Source organism: Mus caroli, chromosome 5 (assembly GCF_900094665.2).
Source record: "Mus caroli chromosome 5, CAROLI_EIJ_v1.1, whole genome shotgun sequence".
In the NCBI taxonomy this organism is placed as follows: Eukaryota; Metazoa; Chordata; class Mammalia; order Rodentia; family Muridae; genus Mus; species Mus caroli.
Window position 1 is genome coordinate 32295909 of NC_034574.1, and position 24533 is coordinate 32320441.

Genomic DNA, 24533 nt, shown 5'->3' on the forward strand with positions numbered 1-24533 from the left:
GGTACTGTCACTGTGACTTTTATTTATTCTTTATTTGTGTGTATGAGGATGCAGGTGTCTATGCATGTGTGTCAAAGCCAGAGGACAACCCCAGGTGTCTTTTCTCAGGCAATGTCCACCTTTTGTTGTTGTGAGCACCTGCAGGGGAAACCCAGGTCTGAGATGTCTTCTCTTTCCTGTCACTGTCTGGAACACCTGTGTCGGGAAAAACAGAGAATACACACAGCCTAGCTTTTGGGGGGCATTTTGTCTTTTGCTGATGGAAAATGGATGTCTGTCTACGTCATATTTCTTGTGCATGAATTCTTATTGCTGTTTGTTGGATGTACATGCGCCTGTGTGGTGTGTGTGTGTGTGTGTGTGTGTGTGGTGTGGTGTGGTGTGTGTGTGAGTATGTATGTGTGTGAGTGTGTGTGTGGTGTGTGTGGTTTGGTGTGTGAGTGAGTGTGTGTGGTGTAGTGTGTGTGTGTGTGTGTGTGAGTGTGAGTGTGTATGTGTGTGGTGTGTGTGTGTGTGTGGTTTGGTGTGTGAGTGTGTGTGGTGTGTGAGTGTGAGTGTGTGTGTGTGTGTCTGTGCAGGTCAGCATGCTCCTGGGTGCGCGTGTCTATCTATGAGCTAGAGGACAGGATGATGTCCTATGTCCTCTTCATTTGCTCTCCGTGGTTTTCCCCTTTTAGTTATCTTCAGACTGGCTCTCCTGAGCCTGCAGCTCACAGGCTGGCTAGGCCATCCTCAGGAATCCTTCTGTCTCTGCCTCCCAAACACCAGGTTTATAGACACACACTGCCCAGCCCAGCTCTTAAGTCAGTGCTGGGGATATGGATTCAGGTCTCTTTCCTGCACAGCAAGCACTTGACCAACTGAGCCATCTCTCCCTGTGTCTTCCCATTCTACATCTATTACACACGTAACTGTCAATCTGTCAAGCATCTTTTGCCACCTTTCCCCCGTGTAAGACATAGAAGTCATTACCTTTAATGTCTCACCATATGTGGACTGTTAAACTCATTTAACCTCCCCAGTAAATGAGGGCATAGGTTCTGAATTCCTTGAGGTGTCAAGCATCCTGGAATATCAGCCTGCATCATTCACCTGCCGTAGCGAGGGGCAGAGAGCAGCCGCCACTGTGCATCTCACGGATAAGAAGATGAGGGCACTGACCGATCTTACAGCTCCTGTCACAGAGTGGGGAGCAGCGGAGCTGAGCATGAAGCCTTTGCACTCTGCATCCTTTCTCATTAGTGGGTCCATTTGATGGATGCCTCGGCTCACCCCTGGCATGCTTCTCCTGCTGGTTTTGATTAGCAGACGTGAGAATACTCATGAATATGCCTCAGGAGCATGTAAGGCTAAGTGGTGATGACAGGCCCACGGTTCTCTTCACCCATTGTTTCTCAGTTTGCTTTAATGACACATATCTCCGCCATCTCTGCGCACCCAGCCATTCATTCATTATTCATTCACTGTTCCCAGGTCTCATGATGCGCCATACGTGCACACTGCCTCAGGAATATCCCCCACAACTTCATCCCCTCTCATCAAGCCAAGGCCCCATTGTGCTTCTGCAGCTGCCTGGCTGCTAAGCAGAGGTGGCTGGTGTTTACCAGGGCACTTCTTCAAGGTCATCTTGACCGCACAGCTCGTTACTGTTGGAAGAGTATTGTGCTCGTCTTCAGGTGGCCTGACAAGAGAGGCAGTGGCTGGCATGGCTTCTGGCAAATGTCCATCGTAGGGAGGGGAGGCATGCTCACACAGCCACAAAGCCTGGGAAGACTCCATTCACTTCTACTGTCTGTTCTTATCCCTATCTTAGCCCTTGAGGCAGCTCGTGCATCTGGATTTCCCAGAAGCACTGGGGGAGAAGTGTCATAGCTTACTGCAACCCCCAAACAAAATCAGGACTCCGTTATTCTTGTTCATGGGACTGGGATGGAACCCAAGTCTTTGCTCATTCATGTATGGCAAGTGCTGTACCCCTGGCCTAACCCCAGCTCATCAGCAAATGTTTCTATGTTGTATTTTACCTCTGTCATAGATCATATTACTCTGTGTGTGTGTGTGTGTGTGTGTGTGTGTGTGTATTGAGAAAGAAAAAGTTAAAAGCAGGCGTTCTTCACCACCATTCACCTGGTTTGTTGAGATGAGGACTCACTGGGAACTTGTCAAGTAAGCCTGGATGGCTAGCCAGAGCCCCGGGGATCTACCAGTCTGCCCTGCCTCCCCAGCTTTGGCTTACAAGCCTGCACCAGCACACCCAGCTTTTGTTATGTGGGTTCTGGGAAGTGAACTCAGGTCCTTATGCTTACACAGCTCATACTTACGGACTTCGACATCCCCCAACCCCCATGTGAATTTGGATGCTTCTGATAAAACTCTTCTTTTCCACAATTTTTAAACTTTAAACTTTAAACTGTTTTAATTTTTGTCTAACTTATACATACATTCTTTCTGACGATCAAATAATTATAAAAGGCTTGTGCTGGGTAAAGAATAGTAGCAAAAGTCAGAGCAGGCCTCCCAGCCATATTTGCACACACACATCTTAATTCACAGTTGGAGTTCCAGTCCTGTATCTCTAACGGACACTCTCGCCTTCCTACTTAATGATTTCTCTGCTCGGATTATCTACTTGCTTTTCTCTGTGAGAAGTGGAGATTTCATCTCGGTGCCGCACGTGAGCCCCTCCTCAGCCCCAACACAGGTCTATTAATTTCCATTATCAATACTGCAGCACTATCCACGGAAGGATCACAGAATAAACCAAGGTCGGTTTTCATCCTATGCGACCTTTTGTTTTTCCTGGAATTAAGATTATCCATTTGTTTCTTTTCCTCCTTCCTGTCTTCCTTTCTTCTTTTACTTTTCTCTGTGTTCACAACTAGCTTATTGTGCTTCTTGACAGTTGAACAACTGACCTGTCAGGACCACCCCCTGGAAGTCCTCTCCCTCTGTGCTCTGCCTGGTTCCTAAGGGACATGTGTGTCTGGGCTTCACACACAGCTCCTGTCTTGTTCTTCTTTGGAGTCTTCTGTTTTCTTTTTAATTTCCTTCCTTCTTTTCTTTCTTCCTTCTCTTCTTTTCCATTCCCTTCCTTTTTATCCCTTTGTCTTGTTTGCAAACGACAGCCTAGGTTTTATCTTGCAAGACTTTGAATTTCTCATTTACAGTTTTGTCTCTAATTTTTTGAGAACTCTTCTGCCGTGTCTGTACTCTCTTTCTATATTAAGAGTATTCCTTTATTATTGATGCTGTGACTGGTTATCTTTCTCCAAGAATGTGAATAATTTATAAAGGCTAATTTATTTTATTCTTTTATAATAAATAAATAAGTAAGTAAGTATGTTTGTGCTGTTTCTCTATATGTGTACCACATTAGTGCAGGTGCCTAAGGAGGCCAGAAGAGGGCACTGGACCTCTGGAACAGGAGATAGAGTTGTTTGTGAGATGCTTGGTGTGGATGCTGGGAACCAAGCTCAGGTCCTCTGAAAGAACAAGTGCTCTTACCCACTGAGGTCTTTCCAGCTTCCACAATGGCTTTGAAATTCTCGGGTACTCTCTGTCTCCTCTGTGCTTGCTAGGAGCTCTCCTGTGCTTGTGACTCTCCTTGGCGGTCTGCTTGTGTTTTCTAGTGGATAACAGCTGTTTAGAAGCTCTGGGACTCAGTGAGGCAGTAGACCATGGCCTTCATTATTGCAAGACACCCCCCCTCCCTGCTCCCCAATATATCCCTTCAAAATGAGCAGAATTTCTCAGAGGAGATCACTGTAGTCTCCTGCAAAGGTGGAAAGGTCTGGATGCCCAGATCATGGGCGCTCAACAGGAAAAGAGCTGGGAGTTTCACAGTTTGTATGCAGACGTGTATTGGCGCTTTCTGATTTCAGTGCAGAGCCTTTTGATGCAGCTGACTTCCTTCTCCAAGCTGAGAAAATTCCCACAGATAAGCCAGGAGTCACCTGCTGGTGGAAGCAGGGAGTGGCCTGCTGCCCAGAGAGAGTTCAGGCAGGCATGAGCATTCTCAGAGCTGTCTTATGAGAGGCTCAGCCTTTTCTTCAGTCTTCCCCTACTTGCCCATGCTATTGATGCTCCTTTTTTGGGACTTGGCACATCCTGCAGAATACAGTATTTTGTTTCTGGTGACTCTACTCTGGATGGCTGAGATTTCAGCTTGGAGGATCTGTCAAGTCATTTACGGTTCAGTAGTGCACTTTCATGCTTCGTCTCAAATCCTCTGTAAACAGGGATATTTTTAACATTAAATTTATCTATTCACTTTACATCCCAATATTAGCTCCTCCTCTTCTTCCAGTAACCCTCACAAAGATCCTCTCCTATGGGAAGGGGGAGCGCCCCTCTGGGTATAACCCCCCACCTATCTCCACCCTCAGCCCCATCATCACCCAGAACAGGGAGTCACTGCAGGACTAGGTACATCCTCTCCCACTGAGGCCAGACAAGGAGGCTCAGTTAGGATAACAGGATCCACAGGCAGGCAACAGAGTGAGGGATGGCCCTCACTCCAGTTTTGGAGGACCTGCATGAAGATCAAACTGAACATCTGCTACATATGTGCAGGGGTCCAGCCCATGTATGCTCTTTGGTTGGTGGTTCAGTCTTTGGGAGCCCCCAAGGGTCCAGGTTATTTGATTCTGTTGGTCTTCTGTGGCGTCCCTGTCCTCTTCCTGTCCCTCAATCCTTCCCCCAACTCTTCCATAAGACTCCCCAAGCTCCATCTAATGTTTGGCTGTCTCTACATCTCTTTCCACTGGCTGCTGGGTGGAGCCTCTCAGATGGCAGTTACGCTGGGCTCCTGTCTGCAAGCATAGCAGAATATCATTAATAGTGTTAGGGATTGGCTCTTGTCCATGGGATGGGTCTCAATTTGGGGCAGTCATTGGTTGGCCATTCCCTTAGTCTCTGCTCTATCTTTGTTTCTGCACATCTTGTACACAGGACACATATTGAGTTGAAGGTTTTGTGGGTGGGTTGCTGTCCTTATCCCTCCACTGGGAGTCCTGCCTGGTTACAGGAAGTGGCCGCTTCAGGCTTCATATTTTCCACTGCTAAGAGTCTCAGATAGAGTCACCCCCATAGGCACGCTGGGGCCTCCCCCATCTCAGGTCTCTGACACAGCTGATTTCCATTCTCTTTCCATTGCTTTCTCCCTTGCTCTCCCTACACCTTATTCCCCGCCCCATCCCCTCTTCCACACAGTTCCCTCCCTCCATCCACCTCCAGTATCTATTTCATTCCCATTCTGAGAAAGATTCTCCATCTTCCCTTGGGACCTCCTTGTTATTTGTCTTCTTTGGGTCTGTGGATTATAGCGTGCCTATCCCGCACTGGGGTATTTTGACTTCTCACTTTCCTGTTTGTTCCCATTTTGTCTTGTTTGCTTCTCTTTTCTTAGTGCATTAATAAGACCTCTGGTCTTATTTTGGCTAGGAGTGGAGAAAGTGGGCACGTTTGCCTAGTTACTGATCTTTGTGTAGATGATTCAAGATTCCCCCCATTGAGTATAATATTGGCTGCAGGTTTACCATAGTCAACATGCTTTATTTTGTAATATGTTCCTTCTCTTCTGAGTTTCTTCAAGATTTTTTTTTTCTTTTTTGGTTTTTTGAGACAGGGTTTCTCTATGTATCCTTGGCTGTCCTGAAACTTACTTTGTAGACCAGGCTGGCCTCAAACTCAGAAATCCTCCTGCCTCTGCCTTCCGAGTGCTGGGATTAAAGGTGTGCGCCACCACGCCCGGCTCTCTTCAAGATTTTTAACAAGAAGGGATATTAGACTTTTGTCAAATGCGCTTCTGTTTCTGCTGAGATGGCCATGCGCTTTCTACTCTTGGGGCCATTTATGTAGGTCAGGACAATTATTGATTATATATGAGCCATTCCTCTGTCTCTGTCATAAAGCCAACATATTCATGGTGAACGATGTGTTTTGTTTTGTTTTGCTTGATGAGCTCTTGAATTCAAGTATTTTGTTGAGAGGTTTTATATCTAAGTTCATTGGGAAGATTGTTCTGGAATTTTCATTTTGTTGTTGCTGCATCTTTGTCTGATCTTGGTATCAGGGTATCACTAATGTCATAAAGACTTTGGTCATGTTCCCTCCCTATTTTGATGATCTGGTGAAACTCACGAGTGAATCCATCTGGGCCTGGACTTTTTTAGTTGGGAGGTTTTAATTACTGCTTCAACTCTACTGCTTGTTGTCGGTCAGTTTAATTGTTTATCTCATTTGATATAATTTTAGTACATAATATGTCTAGTGATTTATCCATTTTTGAGATTTTTTTTTCCAATTTAATGGAATGAATACACGCTTTCAAGATGAGGCCTAATGATTTTCTGCATTTCACTGGTATCTGTTATAGTGGCTCCCTTTTCATCTCTAATTTTACTCAACTGAGTCCTCTCTTCTTTTGGTCCATTTGGCTAAGGGTTTGTTTATCTTTTTAAAGAATCAGGTCTTTGTTTTGTTGATTTGTATTTTATGTTTGTTTGTTTTTTCCCCATTTCATTATTTTCTGCTGCAAAATTAAATGTTTTCTTTTGGGCTAGTGATTTGGGGTTTTATTTGCTCCATTTCCTGAATGTTGCTAAGTCGTTTATTTGAGATCTTTCTGATGTCTTACTAGAGAGCCATAAATTTCTCTTTTCAGAGTCTTTTCATTGTATCCTGTGGATTTTGCTATGTTGTTTTTCATTTTCTTTTGGTTCTAGAAATTCTTTTATTTCCTTCTTGATTTCTTCAGAGGCCAATTTGCCATTCAGTGGTATATCTTATATCCCTGTGAGTTGACATATGTTCTTGGGTTTCATGTGCTGTTCATTTGTTCTATTTATGCATATTCTATTATGATCAGATCGAATATGAAAGAATTGTTCCAATTTTCCAAATATCTATTGAGAGTTGATTTGTGTCCTGATACATCATCTATTTTGGAGGAAGTTACATGGACTGCTCAGAAAAGTGTGTATTCTACAGTATTCGGATAGAATATTCCAGAGATGTCTGTTAAGCCCATTTGATCTATGGTGTCATTTAATACATTTATTTCTCTATTTTTATTGGTATAACTTGTCAGTTGCTGATAGTGAGGTCGCAAAGTCAACCACCACTATTGTGCTGGGGTTAATCTGTATCAGTACATCTAGGAGTATGTGTGCTGTGGAATTGAATGGACCTGTGCTCAGGGTATGTATGTTTAGAATCTTAATGTCCTCCTGATGACTGTTCCCTTCATCAGTGTGAAGTCAGCACTGTCATCCATTCTTATTAGGGTTGGTTTAAAGTCTCTTTTCAGATACTAGGACAATGAAGCCCTTTAGTTTTCCAATTCTCCATCCTTTCACCCTAAGGTAGTGTCTGTCCTTTATACTTAGGTGTGTCTCAGAGGAAACCAAATAGATGGCCCCTACCTTTTAATCAAATCGACAGGCCTGTGCCTTTTTATTAGGGAGTGAGACCATCAATATTTGGCATAATTACCAAAAGGTATGCATTGGCTCTTGCCATTTCATTGCTTTCATGATGTTTGGTTTTGTTCTCTTGCATAACTGTTATTCTAGTGTGGTTTATTCTTTCCTGTAGCATCCTGGATGGAATTGTTTTTCCCTTCAGCCTAAAGTAATTCCTTCAAGTATCTTCTGTACAGCAGGCTTGTGATGGTTTGATTATGACAGTTAAGCTTAGGCAGTGAGGGATGTAATAAAACAAGTGTATGTGTATGTGTGTGTGTGGGGGTGTGTGTCTTCCAGCCCCATCAAGCAACAGAACTCAGCAGCTTCAGCCATGTGGCTGTGTCTTTAGTGGGAAGAATAGGAGACTACTGGAACAATGGATGCTGCTTAGCTGGAGCTAAGAAATTAGCAGTCATTAAGAAGAGACCAGCATCACTGAGGTGAAATCTAGGAAGTGTTTTCTGAGAGCACAAAGAAGCTGTGTTCCAGAGACAGCCAAGATTGTACCTCATGCTGCAGCGGGACTTGGTAATGTGTAAGAGTCACCCAGGTGGGACTGGTTTTGAAAGCAGCTGAGGCTCAGTGCTGTGAGAGTCCAGGAAAGGCCGATGGTGAAGGTGTAGCCTCAGTTGCAGTTGATGGCCCAGTACTGAAGGGGCCAGGCAAAGAAGTGGAGGCTTGGCACCATGAAGAGAGCCTATGAGAGGCTATTAGTGAAGCCTACTGTCAGCAGAAGGTCCCAGCATATTGGAGATGCCAGTACCATGAGATGATCACCTAGAACAGCAGTAACAGTGGAATGGCATCAACCAGAGCCTAGAGTGCTACAGAGGGCATTGCTGGAGATGTGACCCAAGCCCTTTGGAGGATCCAAGAAGATCATATGTAGATCCCATACATTGGTACAAGAAGCTGTAAAGTCAAAGTTGCCTTGGAGACTCCAAGATGTTAGAAATGCCAGAACCATGGGTTATCTGCTGAGGAAAACTGTTAACAGGGAGTGGAACCAGCCCAGGAGAAAGAAGTGTGTTACAGTTGTCAAAGCTGAAAGGAATTGGGCATCAGACATGGAGATGCAGAGTTTGAAGGATGCCCAGCTGGTCTTTCATGTTGCTTTGGTCCAGTATTTCCTCACTATAATGTTTTGGAATGGTAAATATATGTCCTATGATCTTGGAGATATGTGATCAGCTTTTTATTTTGATTTTATAGGGCATTCCAGTTAAATGATTGGATGAGTCTCAGAAGAGTCTCTGGACTTTGGACTTTTAAGATTATCGAGACTACTATAGACTGTGGGGACTTTTGAAGTTGGACTAAATGTATTTTGCATTATGCTATAGCTAGGTATGGCCCACATATACTCATGTATTTGAACAAGCCTATGGGGACCAGGGAGTGAAATGGGGTGGTTTGTATATGCTCAGCCCAGGCAGTGGCACTATTAGGAGGTGTGGCCTTGTTGGAGTAGGTGTGACCTTGTTGGAGGAAGTGTGTCACTTTGGGGTTGGACTTTGAGACCCTCCTCCTAGCCTCCTAGCTGTCTGGAAGCCAGTTTCTCCTGTTTGCTTTCAGAACAAGATATAGAACTCTCAGCTCCTCCTGCACCATGCCTGCCTGGATGCTGCCATGCTCCCCACCATGATGGTGGGCAATGTTGACAGTCTCATCAAAAGTGATGTTTCCACTGTGTTGAATGTTCTTCTGAGCCTTCCTCTCTGTTGGCAGCTCCTTGAGGGCTTTGATGATCAGGGCAGAGGGTACCACCTCCGTCTGGACCTGTCTGTTCTGTATGGTCAGTGTCACTGTAACCCTGAGACCTTTCCAGTCACCAGTAGCCTTGGCAATGTCATCACCATTTTTTGGAGACAGACCCAGAGTACTGATCTTAGGGGCTAAGGTGGATGTGGCGCTGACCTTGCCTCCAGTGCACCTCAAATACATGACTTTGATCTTGTTGGGGTCGAACTTGATGGCTGGTGTCGGATGAACCCAGATTGGGGACAGCCAAAGAAAGTTGCACAGTAGCCTCCTCTGAGCCAAAACCCGAAAAGGCTACTTCCCTTCAAGTGAAGCATTTACAGTGTTCAAGTGTGGGACCTGGTGGAGTTGAGTGTGTAGCGCCCAAAATGCTTCCTTAGTCTGTGAGCTCTGAGTGCCTATTGTAAGCTCTACATCATTTCCTGGGCAGGATGATAACTGCCAGATAGATATTAGCAAAGTGCAAATGTCACAGCCAGCTATCGACAGTGACAGTGTGGTGTCTACTACAGCTTTAGTTAATTAGATTAGGAGTGGGGAGGGAAGTAGGAGGATAAGGATTAATTAGTAGATGGACTTGGAAAAGAAAAAAAAATGAGGTGGGTAAGGAAGGTGGGAGGGATAAGCTAGGATCCTGTTAGGAGACTGGTAAAGCTATAGATGGTTCTAATGGAGACATAAGAAGAGGAGAGGATAGAGATGAGAGAAAGAAGACAAGACACAGACTTAAGAGGAGCTTAGCAGATGTGTGGCTAGAGAGTGTCGAGAGGAATGCCTTCTAGGCCGGGTGAAGACATATACTCCTATGTCCTAACTGGCCAGCATACAAACAAAGCAAAAACGTTCTGAGACAATTAGGTAAGATCAGGAGGCAAACCGCAGACTGAAAGTAAGGGCTGAAAGGGGGGCTTATGGGGTGACCTGCTGGTACAGATGGACTGAGGTGACAGCTAAAGTTCTCATATCCCTCTTGCTCTGGCATCGTTTCGTCCAGTGTTGTGGGCAGTGGGGCGGGAGGTACTGGGGGGCCTTTGGTCTCTCTAGCCTCTGTGCAGGTCCTGTCCTGGTAATTCTCTGGGACTTCTACACTTTACCCTCTCTTTTGATGCTAGAGCTCCTGTGTACCTGAGGAAGGCCCTGCTAACGCCTCACCTGCTCATCTCTCCATGTGTTTGTTTCTAGACCTGTTAAGAAGGACTGGTGTGATTTAGAATCCCATAGAGACCCTGTGGCGGGAGCTGGCTTGGAGGAACCTTAAAGAGCATCTTGGGACACAGCAGGGCCTTCCTTGTGCTTCTAGTGCTGTCAGGGAAAAGTAGGAAGAAAGTTGTTTGAACTTCCTATTTAAAATAAGAACATTTAGCAGGCCTTGTTCTCAAATGAGTTGTTATTATTTGAGAGGCATGAATATGTAAGGAAACCAGCCATTAATACCTCATAGATATGCAAATCTGTCCTTACCCAGGATTCTCCCGCAAGGATTCAAATCCAATATAGAGAAATAGTCTCACCAGGTGCTGGAATTCACAGAGTAAGCTTTCCAAAGAAAGAAAGGGGGATTGTGGAAACCCTTTTTAAACATTCACTGTCCATGACTTTCTTAGGAGATATACAAGAGGCTTTGGTTTTCCTTGCATTGAAGGTTTTCACTTGGGATAGCCTGGAGCTGTCCCTGAGGGTCACCACACTGGTGTCTTCCCTTTGGCAAGGCAGTGTGCCTGGGAAGGCTGAGGCTCAAAGAGCTTGTAGGGTCACAAAGGAACCAACAAGTCAATGACAGCACAGGCTTTGTTCCTGAAGAGACCTACTGGGTCAAGTCCTCTAGCATAAGGCACCAGAGGCCTCTGTCCACTTACAGGCTAGAGGTGTGTGAATGAGACTGATATCTTCTTTGGTTTATAGTCTGCCATTGTTAGGAGGAGAGGGAAATAAGGTGAGCGGGTTGAGCGTGGATGAGCGTCTCTCCTGGTCAGCCATGAATGAAGGCTCGTTGAGCTGAGAGAGCAGAAATCTAGAAAAACAACTTACTTTGGTTTCAAGAACTATCATTATTTTAAACCAAATGGGGGAGCTTTACAGATGGCACAGTCATGGCTAACCTTCCTGACTGCTTCTCAGATGGCCGGAGAAGGGGATGGAGCCGTCTTCTATGTGATTGCCTTCTGCTGGTTAGGACCAGTGACCCACCAGGTGGGCCTTACACAGACCTGAGTCTCAGGAGCTCTGTGTCTTTGTCTTTGCCTTCCTGGTTCTGGAAACATCCAGCCATCTTAATTTAGAGCAGTTTCACCATGCCCTTTCCCTCTAAGAATGGCGTCCATCTTTCCTCCCTTCTCTGTCTCCTCCCACTTACCTGCCTCTTCTACTTCATTGTTGTTGATCTTCAATCTCTTTCTTTCTGTATTTATTTATTTTTTTATTACATTACAATTTGATCATTTTCTTTCCCCTCCTACTCCTCCCAGATCCTCCCCACCTCCATACTTAGCTCATTTCATATCTGCCCATCTCCCCCACTCCCACCCCCAGAATCAAAACAAATAAAAAATCAAATCAAACCAAACAAAAAGCACACACAAAAAGGTAATCCTGCCTGGAGGTGGTGGCACACGCCTTTAATCCCAGCATTTGGGAGGCAGAGGCAGGCGGATTTCTGAGTTTGAGGCCAGCCTGGTCTATAGAGTGAGTTTCAGGCCGGCCAGGGCTACACAGATAAACCCTGTCTCAGAAAAAAAAAAAAAAAAAAAAAAAAAAAAAAAAAAAAACCCCTTTTTTTTTTTTTTTTTTTTTTTTTTTTTTTTTTGGTTTTTCGAGACAGGGTTTCTCTGTATAGCCCTGGCTGTCCTGGAGCTCACTTTGTAGACCAGGCTGGCCTCGAACTCAGAAATCCGCCTGCCTCTGCCTCCCGAGTGCTGGGATTAAAGGCGTGCGCCACCATGCCCGGCTCAATCCCTTTTGTATAAGCAACACCGTGTAACATAGCAATATTAACCATCTTACTCAGAGTCGCACTGCTGAGTCCAATGACATCTGGGGAGACCCAGAATATGTAAACTTTACAATCAAATGAGTCTTTATCTGCCAGGTTGTGCTTTGGGAACAGGGATGAGCAAGGGATGGTGTAAGATTGGACTTTCTCCCATCTGAGTGCTAGAGAGGGATCGCCCTCTGATGTTTGCTAGAGCCATGGGGCATCAGACATCACACATAACGTTTGAAGGCTTTTGAATCTTCTATCTGCAGTTTCTTAAGTAAGTCTTTAGAGTTTGTTTGGGAGACAGAGAAGAAAAAGGTTTTACCCAAGGCTCCGTTACTAGAGGAGCAAAATATTAAGATGACTGATAGGTTAAAGATGTTAGGAGATGGAAAAGCATCTCCCATGGCTGTTACTGACAGGGATCAATCTGGAAAAGTGAGTTACTTTTAATTTCAGAAACTCTCATTGTTCAATGAAGGTGTGGTTGGGGGTAGGAGGGCAGATGGAGAGGAAGGAGTTTCATAAGATGGTGTGACCATGGCTAACATTCCTGACTTTAGTTTCTCTTAGATAAGTGAAAATGACCATGGCTGTCATTCTTGTAATTACTTTCTGCTGGTTACAGGCAGTATCCTCACCAGGGGAAAGGAGGTCCAGGGTAGTCTCTGGTATTTTAAAGGAGGAATGCACTGTCAGTTTGTCTTTCTGCTGTTTCCTGGATACAGGACTTCTCTCTATGATACAAAGCATGTTTGGGGACAAAGCAATTTTAAGAGACTGGGTAGAAATCTGTACCCTTTAAATTAGGGCCCAGGAAAGCTGGCAGATTCAGTAGTGGAGGTCAGTAAACAGCCATATGATAGGAGGTGGGGAGGGGTGTCAGAGGCTGAGTGAGAGGCCCGAGGATACAGGGAAAGCTTCCAGGCTCTGGCAGAGCACTCCATCTTCTTTGGCTGGCTTTTGGCCTCTACCTCTTAGTTTCAGTTACCTTGGAGACCCATCCGGGATGGGTATCTGGTTCTCCAGACTAGATAGAGATTGGGTCTAGTGTATTGTTCTGAGAACCTGGCCTGAGTTTCCCTAGCAAGCCTGTGTTTCTGGGGAATGTTGTGCTTGCCTTGGTGCTATGTGCTCTTCTGGCTCGTGTGGGGGTTGGGGGGATAGAGCATGTATCTAACATGAGTGCAGTCCTTGCAGACTCTCTTCTGTATGTACTCCATGGCCGTGGGCCTCTGAATGTCCTTCCAGGGAGCAGCACTGCCCTTCTCGTGTTCCTGTTTTGACTTATCCCTACCCCTCTGTGCTTCAAGCCTCAGTGCCTCTGAAAGGGCAGGTCTGAACCTTTCAAACAGGGCTGCATTTTATTGGGGGACATGCTGGGCAGTCATGGGAGAGACCTGAGCCATGATCTTCTAGCAGCCTCCGCTTCAGCTCAGTGTCCTTGTCCTGTTGCCTCTACAGAAGCATCAGGTATGAACATATATGAAAACATGTCCCATGGCAGGTCAAGACTCACGGGCTTTGCTTTTGGTTTTATGTATTGTGTTAAATCATACCACAGGAAAAAAAAAAAAAACAACTTTTAAAGACTCAGCTCACGGATATTAAAGTCCATTCACACTCTTTTGAGCCACCATCTAGCTCTAGAATTTTCCATCTTGCCAAACTGGAACTCCACACCAGTTCCACAGCACCTCCCGTTTGCTTTCACCCCAGCTGCTGGGGACCACGGTTCTCCATTGAGTGTGGCTATACAGAATTTGTCCCGTTGTGATCGACAATTCTCACTAAGCCTAGCTGGCTCAAGGCTCACCAAAATGCAGTTTCCTTCCTGTCTCGATGTCAAACCCTGGCTTGCACCGTGGATGTAGTTCATCCGCTCATCCCTCCCCGGCAGTGGGCACGTTTATGTTTGAGTTTTGGTTATCGTGGACGACATTCTAGAAACTCTAAGGTAAAATGAAAGAGATGTGGATTGTCCAACTTTCTTTGTGATTGGTGCTTTATTCTCCTGGTTTGGGGACTGGAACTCACAGGGTGACCTGTTTCTTTCCCAGGCTTGGGGAGTGAGTTTATAGTGTCTATGTAGGAAGCATAGGAGGTGTTTTGGTAGTACATGGGAGGCTGAGGCAGGAGGATTACAGGTTTGAGGAAGGGAGGGGGCAACAAAAAGGTAGAAAGAACATAGATGCTTCATTGAGACAAATCAACAGGGAAAGGCTCTTGCTGCCATGTTTGATGATCAGAGTCCCATCGCTGGAACCCACATGGTAGAGGGAGAGAACACTCTCAATTGCCCTCTGACTTCCACGTGCACTCCTTGAGGGTTAGGTATGGCTGAGCCTGCCTGTACACAAGGCCTAGGGCATGGCAGGGGTGCAGACTATCACTCTCCAGGATGCTGGGAGTCTGTAAAGGGCTAGGAGTGGACAGAGCCAGGTCTGCTCACCTCTGAAGATCCATATAGACCACGAAGGACACTGAGCCTGGTGTCCCCAGCAGCTGAGACATTGCGTCGCTCCCAGCAAAGCCCCAGACTGCTGTCTCCTGGGCAGAGCCCCTGGGATCCTCAGCTTGTGCTCTGTGGGAGGCAGTGGGATCTCCTCCTCACAGCCTCTCAGGTCCTCTGGTTCTGTCCCCTTCCCCAGGTGCGAGGGGAATTGCTCCAAGAGAGGGTCCAGAGGCTGGAGGCCCAGGAGGCGCACTTTGCTGAGTCACTTGTGGCTCTACAGTTCCAGAAGGTGGCCCGGGCTGCTGAGACCCTCTCAGTCTACACAGCCCTGCTCAGCATTCAAGACCTGCTGCTGGGGGAGCTGAGTGAATCGGAGACTCTGACCAAGTCAGCCTGTGTGCAGATCCTGGAGTCCCATAGGCCGGTGAGTGGGCTTGGGGTAGAAAAGGGTTACCTGCACTATCGTTCCTTGTGGTGCCTAGAACTTTATTAGGCATGGAATGAGTCTCTACCACATGTCCTGTCTGTGAAGTGGGGGATCAAGTAAAGGTGATTTACTAACTATACAAGAGCACTATGTGCTAGGCAGCATCCCACCTCTCCTCTGACCCCTTGCCTCTGATCGGACACCCTCTGAATCGCCACACCCTGAGAACTGGATGCCTCTTCCATTCCAGGCACTGTCCAAGTTGGTAGTGTCTCTTCATAAATGAAAACCCACCATCATCTTAATTAGGCCACATCAAATGCAGTCTTGCCTCGGGCTAAGTGTTTTACTCGGAATGTCACCATTATTCCCACTTACCGTGTTCTTTCAGCTGAAGAAATGTCACCATGAAACAAATACGTGGTAAGGCAGGTCTGAGGACCAATTTTAGGTCCTTTATATGTGGGTTTTAAAGAGAAGATTTTATTCTATTTTTAATTATCTGGCCTGTGTGTGGGTCTATACACATAGTGCTGATAGAGGCCAGAAAGAGGTATTGGCTCTCCTGAAGTTGGTGTTTCAGGCAGTTGTGAGCTGCCAAATGTAGGTGCCTGGTATTGAACTCAGGTCCTTAGGAAGAACAGCACATATGGCTAATCACTGAGCAATCCCTCCAGCACCTCTGTGTGTGGATTTTCCCCCCATATTTTGTTCTTTGCGAATTTCATAGAGTTTGTTTTGATCATATTCACCTCTCCCCTAATGCCTCCCAGATAAAACCTCCCTTCTCTACTGCCCCAACTTTGTGTCTGTTTTTTTTTAAATCCCCAATAGAGTTTTTATAAATCCCCAAATATAATTTGTGTTTCCAATATATTCTTAGATGTGTGGCTCTTTACTGGAGCATGACCAACCTACCAGGGGGCCACCCTTTTAAGAAGAGTGATTCTCCCTCTTTCTATAGCTATCATTCTTCAGTAACTTCTCAGCTAAGGATGGGACTTTGTGCAAATTATTCTTTCTTTTTTCTTATTTATTTATTTATTTGTTTATTTATTTATTTATTTATTTATTTATTCATTCATTCATTCATTCATTCATTTACTTTACAACCTGATTGCAGCCCCTCCATCTCCTTCTAGGTCCCCATCACACAGTTCTTCCCTCCCACACACTCTCTCTTTCTCCTCTGAGAATGGGGATATCCCTCCTGGGTACCAACCCACCCTGGCACCTCAAGTCACTGCAGGACTAGGTGTATTCTCGCCCACTGAGGACAGACAAGGCAGCCCAGTTACAGGAATAGGATCCACAGGCAGGCAATAGAATCAGAGACAGCCCCCTGCTCCAGTTGTTGGGGGACCAGCATTATGAGCAAGCTGCATTCCTACTATATATGTGTGGAGAGTCTAGGTTCTACCCATGTATGCTCTTTGGTTGGTGGCTCAATCTCAGAGACACTCCAAGAGTCTTATTGTGGAGTCCCTATCCTCTCCGGAGTATACTTCAATCTTTCCCCCAACTCTTCCACCAGACTTTCCAAGCTCCAAGCTCTGTTTAATGTTTGACTGTGGGTCTCTAAATCTGTTTTCATCAGCTGCTGGGTTAAGCCTCTCAGAGGACAGTTATGCTAGTCTCCTGTCTTCAAGAATAACAGTATCACTAATAATGTCAGATATTGGTTCTTGCCCATGATGTGGGTCTCATGTTGGTTGCCTCTTCCTTCTATCTCTGCTCCATCTTTGTCCCTGTATATCTTGTAGGTAGGACATATTTTGGGTCCACAATTTTGTAGTTGGGTTGGTATCTGCTGGAAGTCCTGCCTGGTTACAAGGGGGTAGCCACTTCAGGCTTCATATCTCCCACTTATAGGGGTCTCAGCTAGAGTTACCCCCAGAGACTCCCTAGAGCTTCTCCCATCCAGAGTCTCTGTAAAGTCTTAGAGATAACCCTCATGATTATTTTGTTCTCCCTTCTAAGTGGAATTCGAGCATCCTCACTAGGGCCTTCCTTCTTGTTTAATTTCTTAGGGTCTGTGGGGTGTATCATGAGTATTCTCCAATGTCTGTTTTATTTTCCCTTCTGAGTGAGATTCAAGCATCCTCCCTTGGGCCCTCCTTGTTATTTGGCTTCTTTGGGTCTTTGCTTCATTTACACAATGGAACACTACTACTCAGCTATTAGAAACAAGGACATCATGAAATTCACAGGCAAATGGATAGAACTAGAAAATATCATCCTGGGTGAGGTAACCCAAACCCAAAGGACATGCATAGTATGTGCTCACTTATAAGTAGATATTAGCCAAAGAAATATATGGGATACACACACAAATCATTCTTTCCATGCTAAGATTTTGTGTGGCTTGGGCTTTTTCTCCTGCATGTTGTCACAGTCTCTGTGCAGCTTCCCTGCTCTATCTGAAAAATTCTCTCCTTGTATTTATCTACTTTTCTGGGACCTGCCATCTCTTGGCCTTCTGTTCTGACGTGATCCCTGAGTCCCAGGATGATGGGTGTGATTGAGACACCCCATTTAGCCTGCAGCATTCTAAAGGCTCTCTTACAGTGCCAGCTGTGGGTCTCTGGGTTGATCACCATCCATAGCAAAACATAGCTTCCCTGGTGACGGTTGAGAATATGTGTGGATTTTTCTTTTTTAAATCCCATGAATTACAGTAACATGTTCCAGTGAGGAGAAAGCTCTCATTCCCTGAGGCCCTGGGTGTGCAGGCATGCACAGAGACCCATGACCAAGGCAACTTACCAAAGGAAGCACTTAACTGGGCTCTTTCAAAGGGTTGGAGCGCATGATGACAGAGCAAAGGCATGGCAGCGGGAACATTTTGTTTCACAAGCAGGAAACTGAGGCATACTAGAAATAGTGTGAGTCTTTAGAAACCCCAAAGCCTGCCCCTCCTCCAACAAGACCACACCTCCTAATCTTTTGCCAACAGTTCCACCAGCTAGGGAGCAAGTACTCAGACACATGAGCCTATGAGAGCCATTCTCACTCAGAACATCGCCCTTCTCCTACTCATATCTTCCTGGATGCTGGAGAATTCTTGATGGACTTTAACAGTCACTCCAGATGGAACTCCTCAGAAAATCAGACAGGAGGGAGACTGGCATGGAGATGGACCAGTGCCCCAGATTCTAGTCAGAGGGAAGGAGCCTAAGATATGGAAAGGGAACCAGGCATTGTGGTGTACACCTTTAATTCTAGTGCTTGGAAGGCAGAAGCAGGCAGACCTCTATGAGTTCAAGGCCAGGCTAGTCTACATAAGGAGTTCCAGGAGGCTGCATAGTAAGAGACTATCAAAGTTTAAAGAAAATCCAAGACCTCTCCCCCACTCAAAAATATGAAATTCATGCCCCAGGTCTCTTATAGAGCCCTGACATTGAGACACTAAGGCACCTGAGTAGCTGAGATGCACATCCGGGCTAGTATTGTTCACATCAGACCCCCCACACGGTCTTAGACTACCTAGGGAACACAACACCCACCCTTCCCATTTCATCTCAGAGCTCTTCTGAATAATGTCAGAGCTTCCTGCCATGATTGGCCACAGTGCGGAACCCTGTACATCCTTAATCAGGAGCAGAGACTCAGACTACACGTTCTTTAGTTGGTAGGGAGGTGGTGGACAGGCTGGACATTCCTGGTTGGCTCAAGGAGAGAAGGCAGCCTGCTTTGCTTTGTCTGAGACTCTCATTCTGCAGTGCAGTCATTCTGTGCCAAATGCTTTCCTGTTGGTAATGAGCTTCTTAGCTGTTAAAGCATTTGGAGAATTTAAAAAGCATGAAATGAAAAAGCTTGGGAAGAAACGATTCCTAAGGAGAGTCCGCGGTGTGCATCTCATTCCGTGAACAATTTAGATTCCTTTTGTGAAATAGGACTAGGAGAACCTTGTGGCAAAGAAGGGCAGATTTAAACAGGACGGGCTTATTCAGAAAGAAGGAGTAACCCCGGGCTAACGGTCCCTGCTGTATTCGCAGCTCAGTGTCACTTGCTAAGCCTCCGTTTCCAAGCCCAGCAAGGTGTCCTCCTGTGCTTCGCTGCCTGTGTGCCCCAGCCACTCCGTTGGTTGATTATGCCTGAGTTTTCACATTGCAACTCTGGCTCTTAGGCACCTTGATATCAGAAGCAGAGATGCTGTTGCGATTAGCCGACATTCACTGAGCAGGCTCGAAGCCCAGTGCACCACGTGCAGTGCTTGGAGCTTAGAGACACTCAAAGGCATTTCTGTTCCCAGGTGAGAGGCTCAGGAGCAGACTTCTGTAAAGCACTGTTACGCGGGTCTCAGGGTCTTTCAGAGAATCCAATCAAGAGGCTCAGAAGTTTAAGCAGAAATATATTTAGCAAAGCAAAACACGGAACTCAAGAGAGATTGGGGTAGGCTGTCCCGAAGCAGAGATGAACAGCACAGAGGGTTCTAAGTTGTGGGTTTAAAAGTCATGGTTTTAAATTTTTATTTATTTATTTATTTATTTATTCATATTTTATGAAAGTTTATGGGGTGGGTAGTGTAGTTATGCATGAGATGTCTCGAAATACAGATATATCAGATCTCCCTTTTAGGACATTTCCCATAAGTCTGTGGGAATGGTTAGGAGATTGTCTTAGTCAGGGTTTCTATTCCTGCACAAACATCATGACCAAGAAGTAAGTTGGGGAGGAAAGGGTTTATTCGGCTTACACTTCCATACTGCTGTTCATCACCAAAGAAAGTCAGGACTGGAACTCAAGCAGGTCAGGAAGCAGGAACTGAGCAGAGGCCATGGAGGGATGTTCTTTACTGGCTTGCTTCCCCTGGCTTGCTCAGTCTGCTCTCTTATAGAACCCAAGACTACCAGCCCAGAGATGGTCCCACCCACAAGGGGCCTTTCCCCCTTGATCACTAATTGAGAAAATGCCTTACAGTTGGATCTCATGGAAGCATTTCCTCAACTGAAGCTCCTTTCTCTGTGATAACTCCAGCTGTGTCAAGTTGACACAAAACTAACCAGTACAGAGATAAAAAAAAAAAAACAAAAAAACAAAACAAACAAACAAACAAAAAACACAGTGCAAATGATAGTAGGCTTGGGATAAGCTTTGGAGAATGTAGCCAGTTCATGAGTCCATGTGGGTGGCAGTTAACAAAGTGGCCTGGTGCTTTTTCTTTTTTTAATTGATAATTATTCATTTATTGAGCATTCACTAGGTACCAGACTTTCTCTTAAGCAGTTTCATTGAATTCATATCTATTTAATATTTGGAATAAATGGAGGTTTAGATGGGCTTGGTAGCTCGGTGAAAGTCTGGTCACTCCTTTTTTTTTATCCCAAAAGTCCCCCATACCCCCCCCCCCACTTCCCTACTCACCCATTCCCATTCTTTTGGCCCTGGCATTCCCCTGTATTGGGGCATATAAAGTTTGCAAGTCCAATGGGCCTCTCTTTCCAGTGATGGCCGACTAGGCCATCTCTAATCTGGCCTGAGCCTGACTTCAGCTCCAGGGATGCTTAACCACAGAGGGGACACAGCTACTGGAGAGGCTTGTGATAACTGTAACTCCTCCCTACCTGGATTCGGGTGGGACTCACCCCCCACCCCCGCCCCCCCCGCCCTGCTCCTTCATCTGCAGGAGCTGCAGGAGCTGGAGAGGAAGCTGGAGGACCAGCTGGTGCAGCAGGAAGAGACCGAGCAGCAGCGGGTCCTGGAGAGCTGGCAGCGGTGGGCGGCCGATGGACCTGGGCTGAGCGAACCTGAGGAGATGGATCCTGAAAGGCAGGTCTCTGCTGTCCTGCGGCAGGCCCTGAACAAGGGCCAGAAGCTACTGGAGCAGCATCAGCAGAGGTAGGTGGGTGGTCCACGGTGAACTCAGGAGGAGTCTCCTGGCCGGAGTAACCCGGCCTCTCACTTTCCTGCCTTAGGTACTATTCCTGTGTTCTGTACAAGCTGCTGTTGTTGAAGTATACCAGCTTCCCTCCTTCCTGATGTCTTCTATAATTTGTTTTTTAAAATATCATTGAGGTTTACTAGCAGTATTTTTTAACTTTTTAAAAACATTTTAAAAAATCGAGTGTGTGTATATGTGCATGTCTGTGCATATATGGAGGTCAGGGGACACTTTGGGGAGTTGGTTCTCTGCTTCTACCGTGTGAGTCCTGGGGATTGAACTTGGGTCTTCAGGCTTGGTGGCAGGTGCCTTTGCCTACTCAGCTGTCATCTCAACAGGCCCTTTTAAATTCCCCCCTCACCCCCAGGGCATGGTTTCAATGGATAGCCTAGCTGCCCTAGACCAGCTGGATCTGCCCGCCTCTGCCTCCCAAGCGCTGGGGTGAAAAGCTTGCACTACCACATCTGGATCCTTTTAGACTTTTTCTCAAGAAATCATAAACTTACAAGAAATTGTGAAGAGATGAGAGAGAGGCCCCACATGTTCCCACGCAGCTCCCCTGCCTGGTAGCATTTTACACCACAGTGGAGCAGCATCAGAGCCAGGAGGTAGCTGTGGCATAGGAAGGGCTCGGTTCTGATTCCACTGAGCTGCAGAGTTCTAGACCCTGCCTCTGTGGAGCTACAAATTAGATAGGTCCAAACCTTGTTGTTTCTTTGGTTTATTTTCTTTACAATCAACATCAGACAATTAGGTTTTGCCTGTGGCATTCAGTGCTTCTGGAGAAACACCATTCCTTGCAGCTCTCTAACTCCCCACTGTGACTATGGTATCTTGTATGTAAAGTAGCAGATACAAACTGTATACGGCACGCATTGGCTGGGTTTTTAGAAATGCACACATTAACTGGAGGAAACACTCCATTTGGTTTCTGGGTGAGCAGATTACAGTGATTTTGAGTTTGTTTCCTGGGTAAACAGGACATTAAAGTGCCATTTTCATTGCATGGAATTAACCAATGGAGGAGCTGAATGTCTGTCAGAAGGGGGTGAGTGCAGAGGTGTTAATTTGATCTAGGCTGGGTCTTTTTAATATATCATCATCATCATCATTATCACCACCACCACATTCTCCTGCCCCCTGAAAGAATCTGCAGAAGACAAGGGTTGGGTTTGAGTTGTACCCGTACAAGTGTTGGGTTGTGATAGGCAGTGGAACCCTCTTCATTCAGCTTCCTGGAGCTCTGCTCCTCCGCCAGCCTCCTGCGCTCCGTAAGAAGTGATCCAGGCCAGGAGGGCAGGCTAGCTCCCAGGCCAGCTCTCCCTTCCTTCCCTCCTCGCCTGTGAGTCTTTGGCCTCCCGTCAGCTTTCCCTGGCCGGGCTGGACCTCTAGATTTTCTCTTCACTCCAGGGTGAGAGAGGAGTGGCAGAACAGTGCGGTGCTGGAAGATTCTCTGGAAAGCATGGAAGCTGACACCATGGCCAGCCTTTGCAGCCAGGTGAGAGGGCACATCCACATCTGAGGACATTCTCCCTTTCTGAGAACCAGCATCTTTCGGATGTCAGATGGTCCAGCCTCGGGTTCATTATCAGCTCAGGTCCAGCAGACATGACAATGATGGCAGCTGTGCTGTTGAGCCTTTTTGTCTCCAGGACAAGACAAAGTCCCTACTGTCACCACGTCCTGTTTACAGTGAGGCCTGAGATGTTTACATCTGGCTGATGTATACAGACATCTTTCTTGTTACACTGTAACAGCAGTTCTTATAACAACAACAGTCCTTTGCCACAGCAGAGCAGATAGAGTGAAGTCTCATCTTGTCTTTACTCTGCCCACTCATGAACTCTCTCCACACGTCGTAGATCAGTCAGACTCTCCATAACCCTGTCTGGCTTTGCTGGACATCAAATGTTCCTCTTCCCCTCCAGGCATTGCCCTGTAAAATCCCAGGGAAGGCAGGGATTGATTGGCCAAGGGGCAACAATGGCCACCCTGCAAATGAGAGGAGTGGCTTTTATTGGGTTGTGGGGTCCTGGTGGCACTTTTTTTTTGCAGGGGGTGCAATGGGGTAAGGGAGTGTATCACTCAAATTGGATTTAAACTCATGCAACCCCCTGCCTCACCTCCGGAGTGTTGGCATTATAGTCACGTGCCACCACACTGGTAAACCAGCTACTGTGTCCTCGCCAAACATTTTGCAGCAGTACTGGTAGCCTCACAGTACAGATAAGAATTTGAGGCACAAAGTAAAGACATGGCCCAAGGACTTAGCATTTGGTTCAGGGATGCTGGGTACACAGCACGGGCTTTGAGGAGCACAGAGCTGGCCCATTTTTAAGCTTGTTATTTTGGACTCATTTTGGCCTGTCAGGGTATAGAACTTTACAACATCCACCTTTCGTTCCTTGTCTCCTTGGCTTTGCCTGGGACAACATCAGATCTGGCATGCAGCTTTCTGTCCTGTGACCACAGGAAATCCCTGTAACCATCACAAAGATACATAACTGTCCAACCCAGCGGTGATCCCCCATCCTCTGTATGTCATTTCACAGCCGCTGCCACACTTGACATCCCCAACCCCAGCACCATGGTCCATTCTCCATCTTTCTCTCATGTTCAGCAATGGCACTGCATGTATGTCACCTCACAGCCTCCACAGGACACAGACCATTCCCTCCCATCATAGCATCCTTGAGCTCAGCAGCCCTTCCTTTTTTGTTACCAAGTGACCTTTCATGTGTCAGTGGAGCGGTGGCACCAGTCATCCACCGCTGTAGGGACACTCAGCTTTTCCCAGAGCTTCCATTATCCCAGGGGCCTCCCAGAAGCAGAGCAGAGGGGATGGAGAGATATGCCCAACTGCAGTGATGCAGGCTGGGCCTCCTGCGCAGGGAGTCTGCCTCTGCTCAAGTGAGCCAACTTGGAAGGGGTGGGTGAGCTGTTAGAGACATTATGGGTGTGAAGGCTGCTGACCAAAGACATTTTTTTGACAGCTTTGTGAGTTCAGAATGTTTCCAGGCTGAGCCACTGAAATATTTATCACCCCAGGACAATGAAAACCTTGAGAATGTCATGAATTAGATATTGCTGCACAGCATGTCGAGAGGGAACCATGGCTTGTGTTCTTCCCTTCTTGTGTTTCCCCCTAGGGACTGAGGTTGGTGTCATACCTCTCGAGGATGACAATGGTACCAGGGAGCACACTATTGCGACTCCTGAGTGTGGTGCTTCCAGCGGCTTCACAGCCTCAGCTACTGGCCCTGCTGGATGCACTCAGTGAGAAGCACTCAGACCACACAGCTGAGAATGAGAGCGGTGGTGAACAGGCTCAGGCAGAGCAGGGCAAGAGGAGGTGAGCTTCCGGTGTGGGTGGGAATGATGGGGCAGGGGTGAGGGTGGGTGCTGCCTTGAAAGTCAGGTTTGACCTTCCTAAGATCCAGAGAAAAAGAGTGTCCGTCAGACATGGACATTTCCAGCTGGCCCTGCTGCTCAGAGCTCACGCATTAGTAGATCTGAGTAGTTGGTCCGGTGCTTTAGATTTTTATGACAAACTTCCAGGCTTCTGA

The 24533-nt window shown here is 46.4% G+C and overlaps 1 protein-coding gene across 1 annotated transcript in view; it reads left to right on the top strand.

The window, feature by feature from the left end:
* Nucleotides 1-24533, top strand: part of Evc2 (EvC ciliary complex subunit 2) — an 84594-nt gene that overhangs the window by 54443 nt on the left and 5618 nt on the right. Inside the window, exons 15-18 of the mRNA XM_029476919.1 lie at nt 14853-15080; nt 20713-20924; nt 22378-22465; nt 24117-24319. Of these exons, the coding sequence (XP_029332779.1) occupies nt 14853-15080; nt 20713-20924; nt 22378-22465; nt 24117-24319 (731 nt within the window). The remainder of the gene's footprint in view (nt 1-14852; nt 15081-20712; nt 20925-22377; nt 22466-24116; nt 24320-24533) is intronic.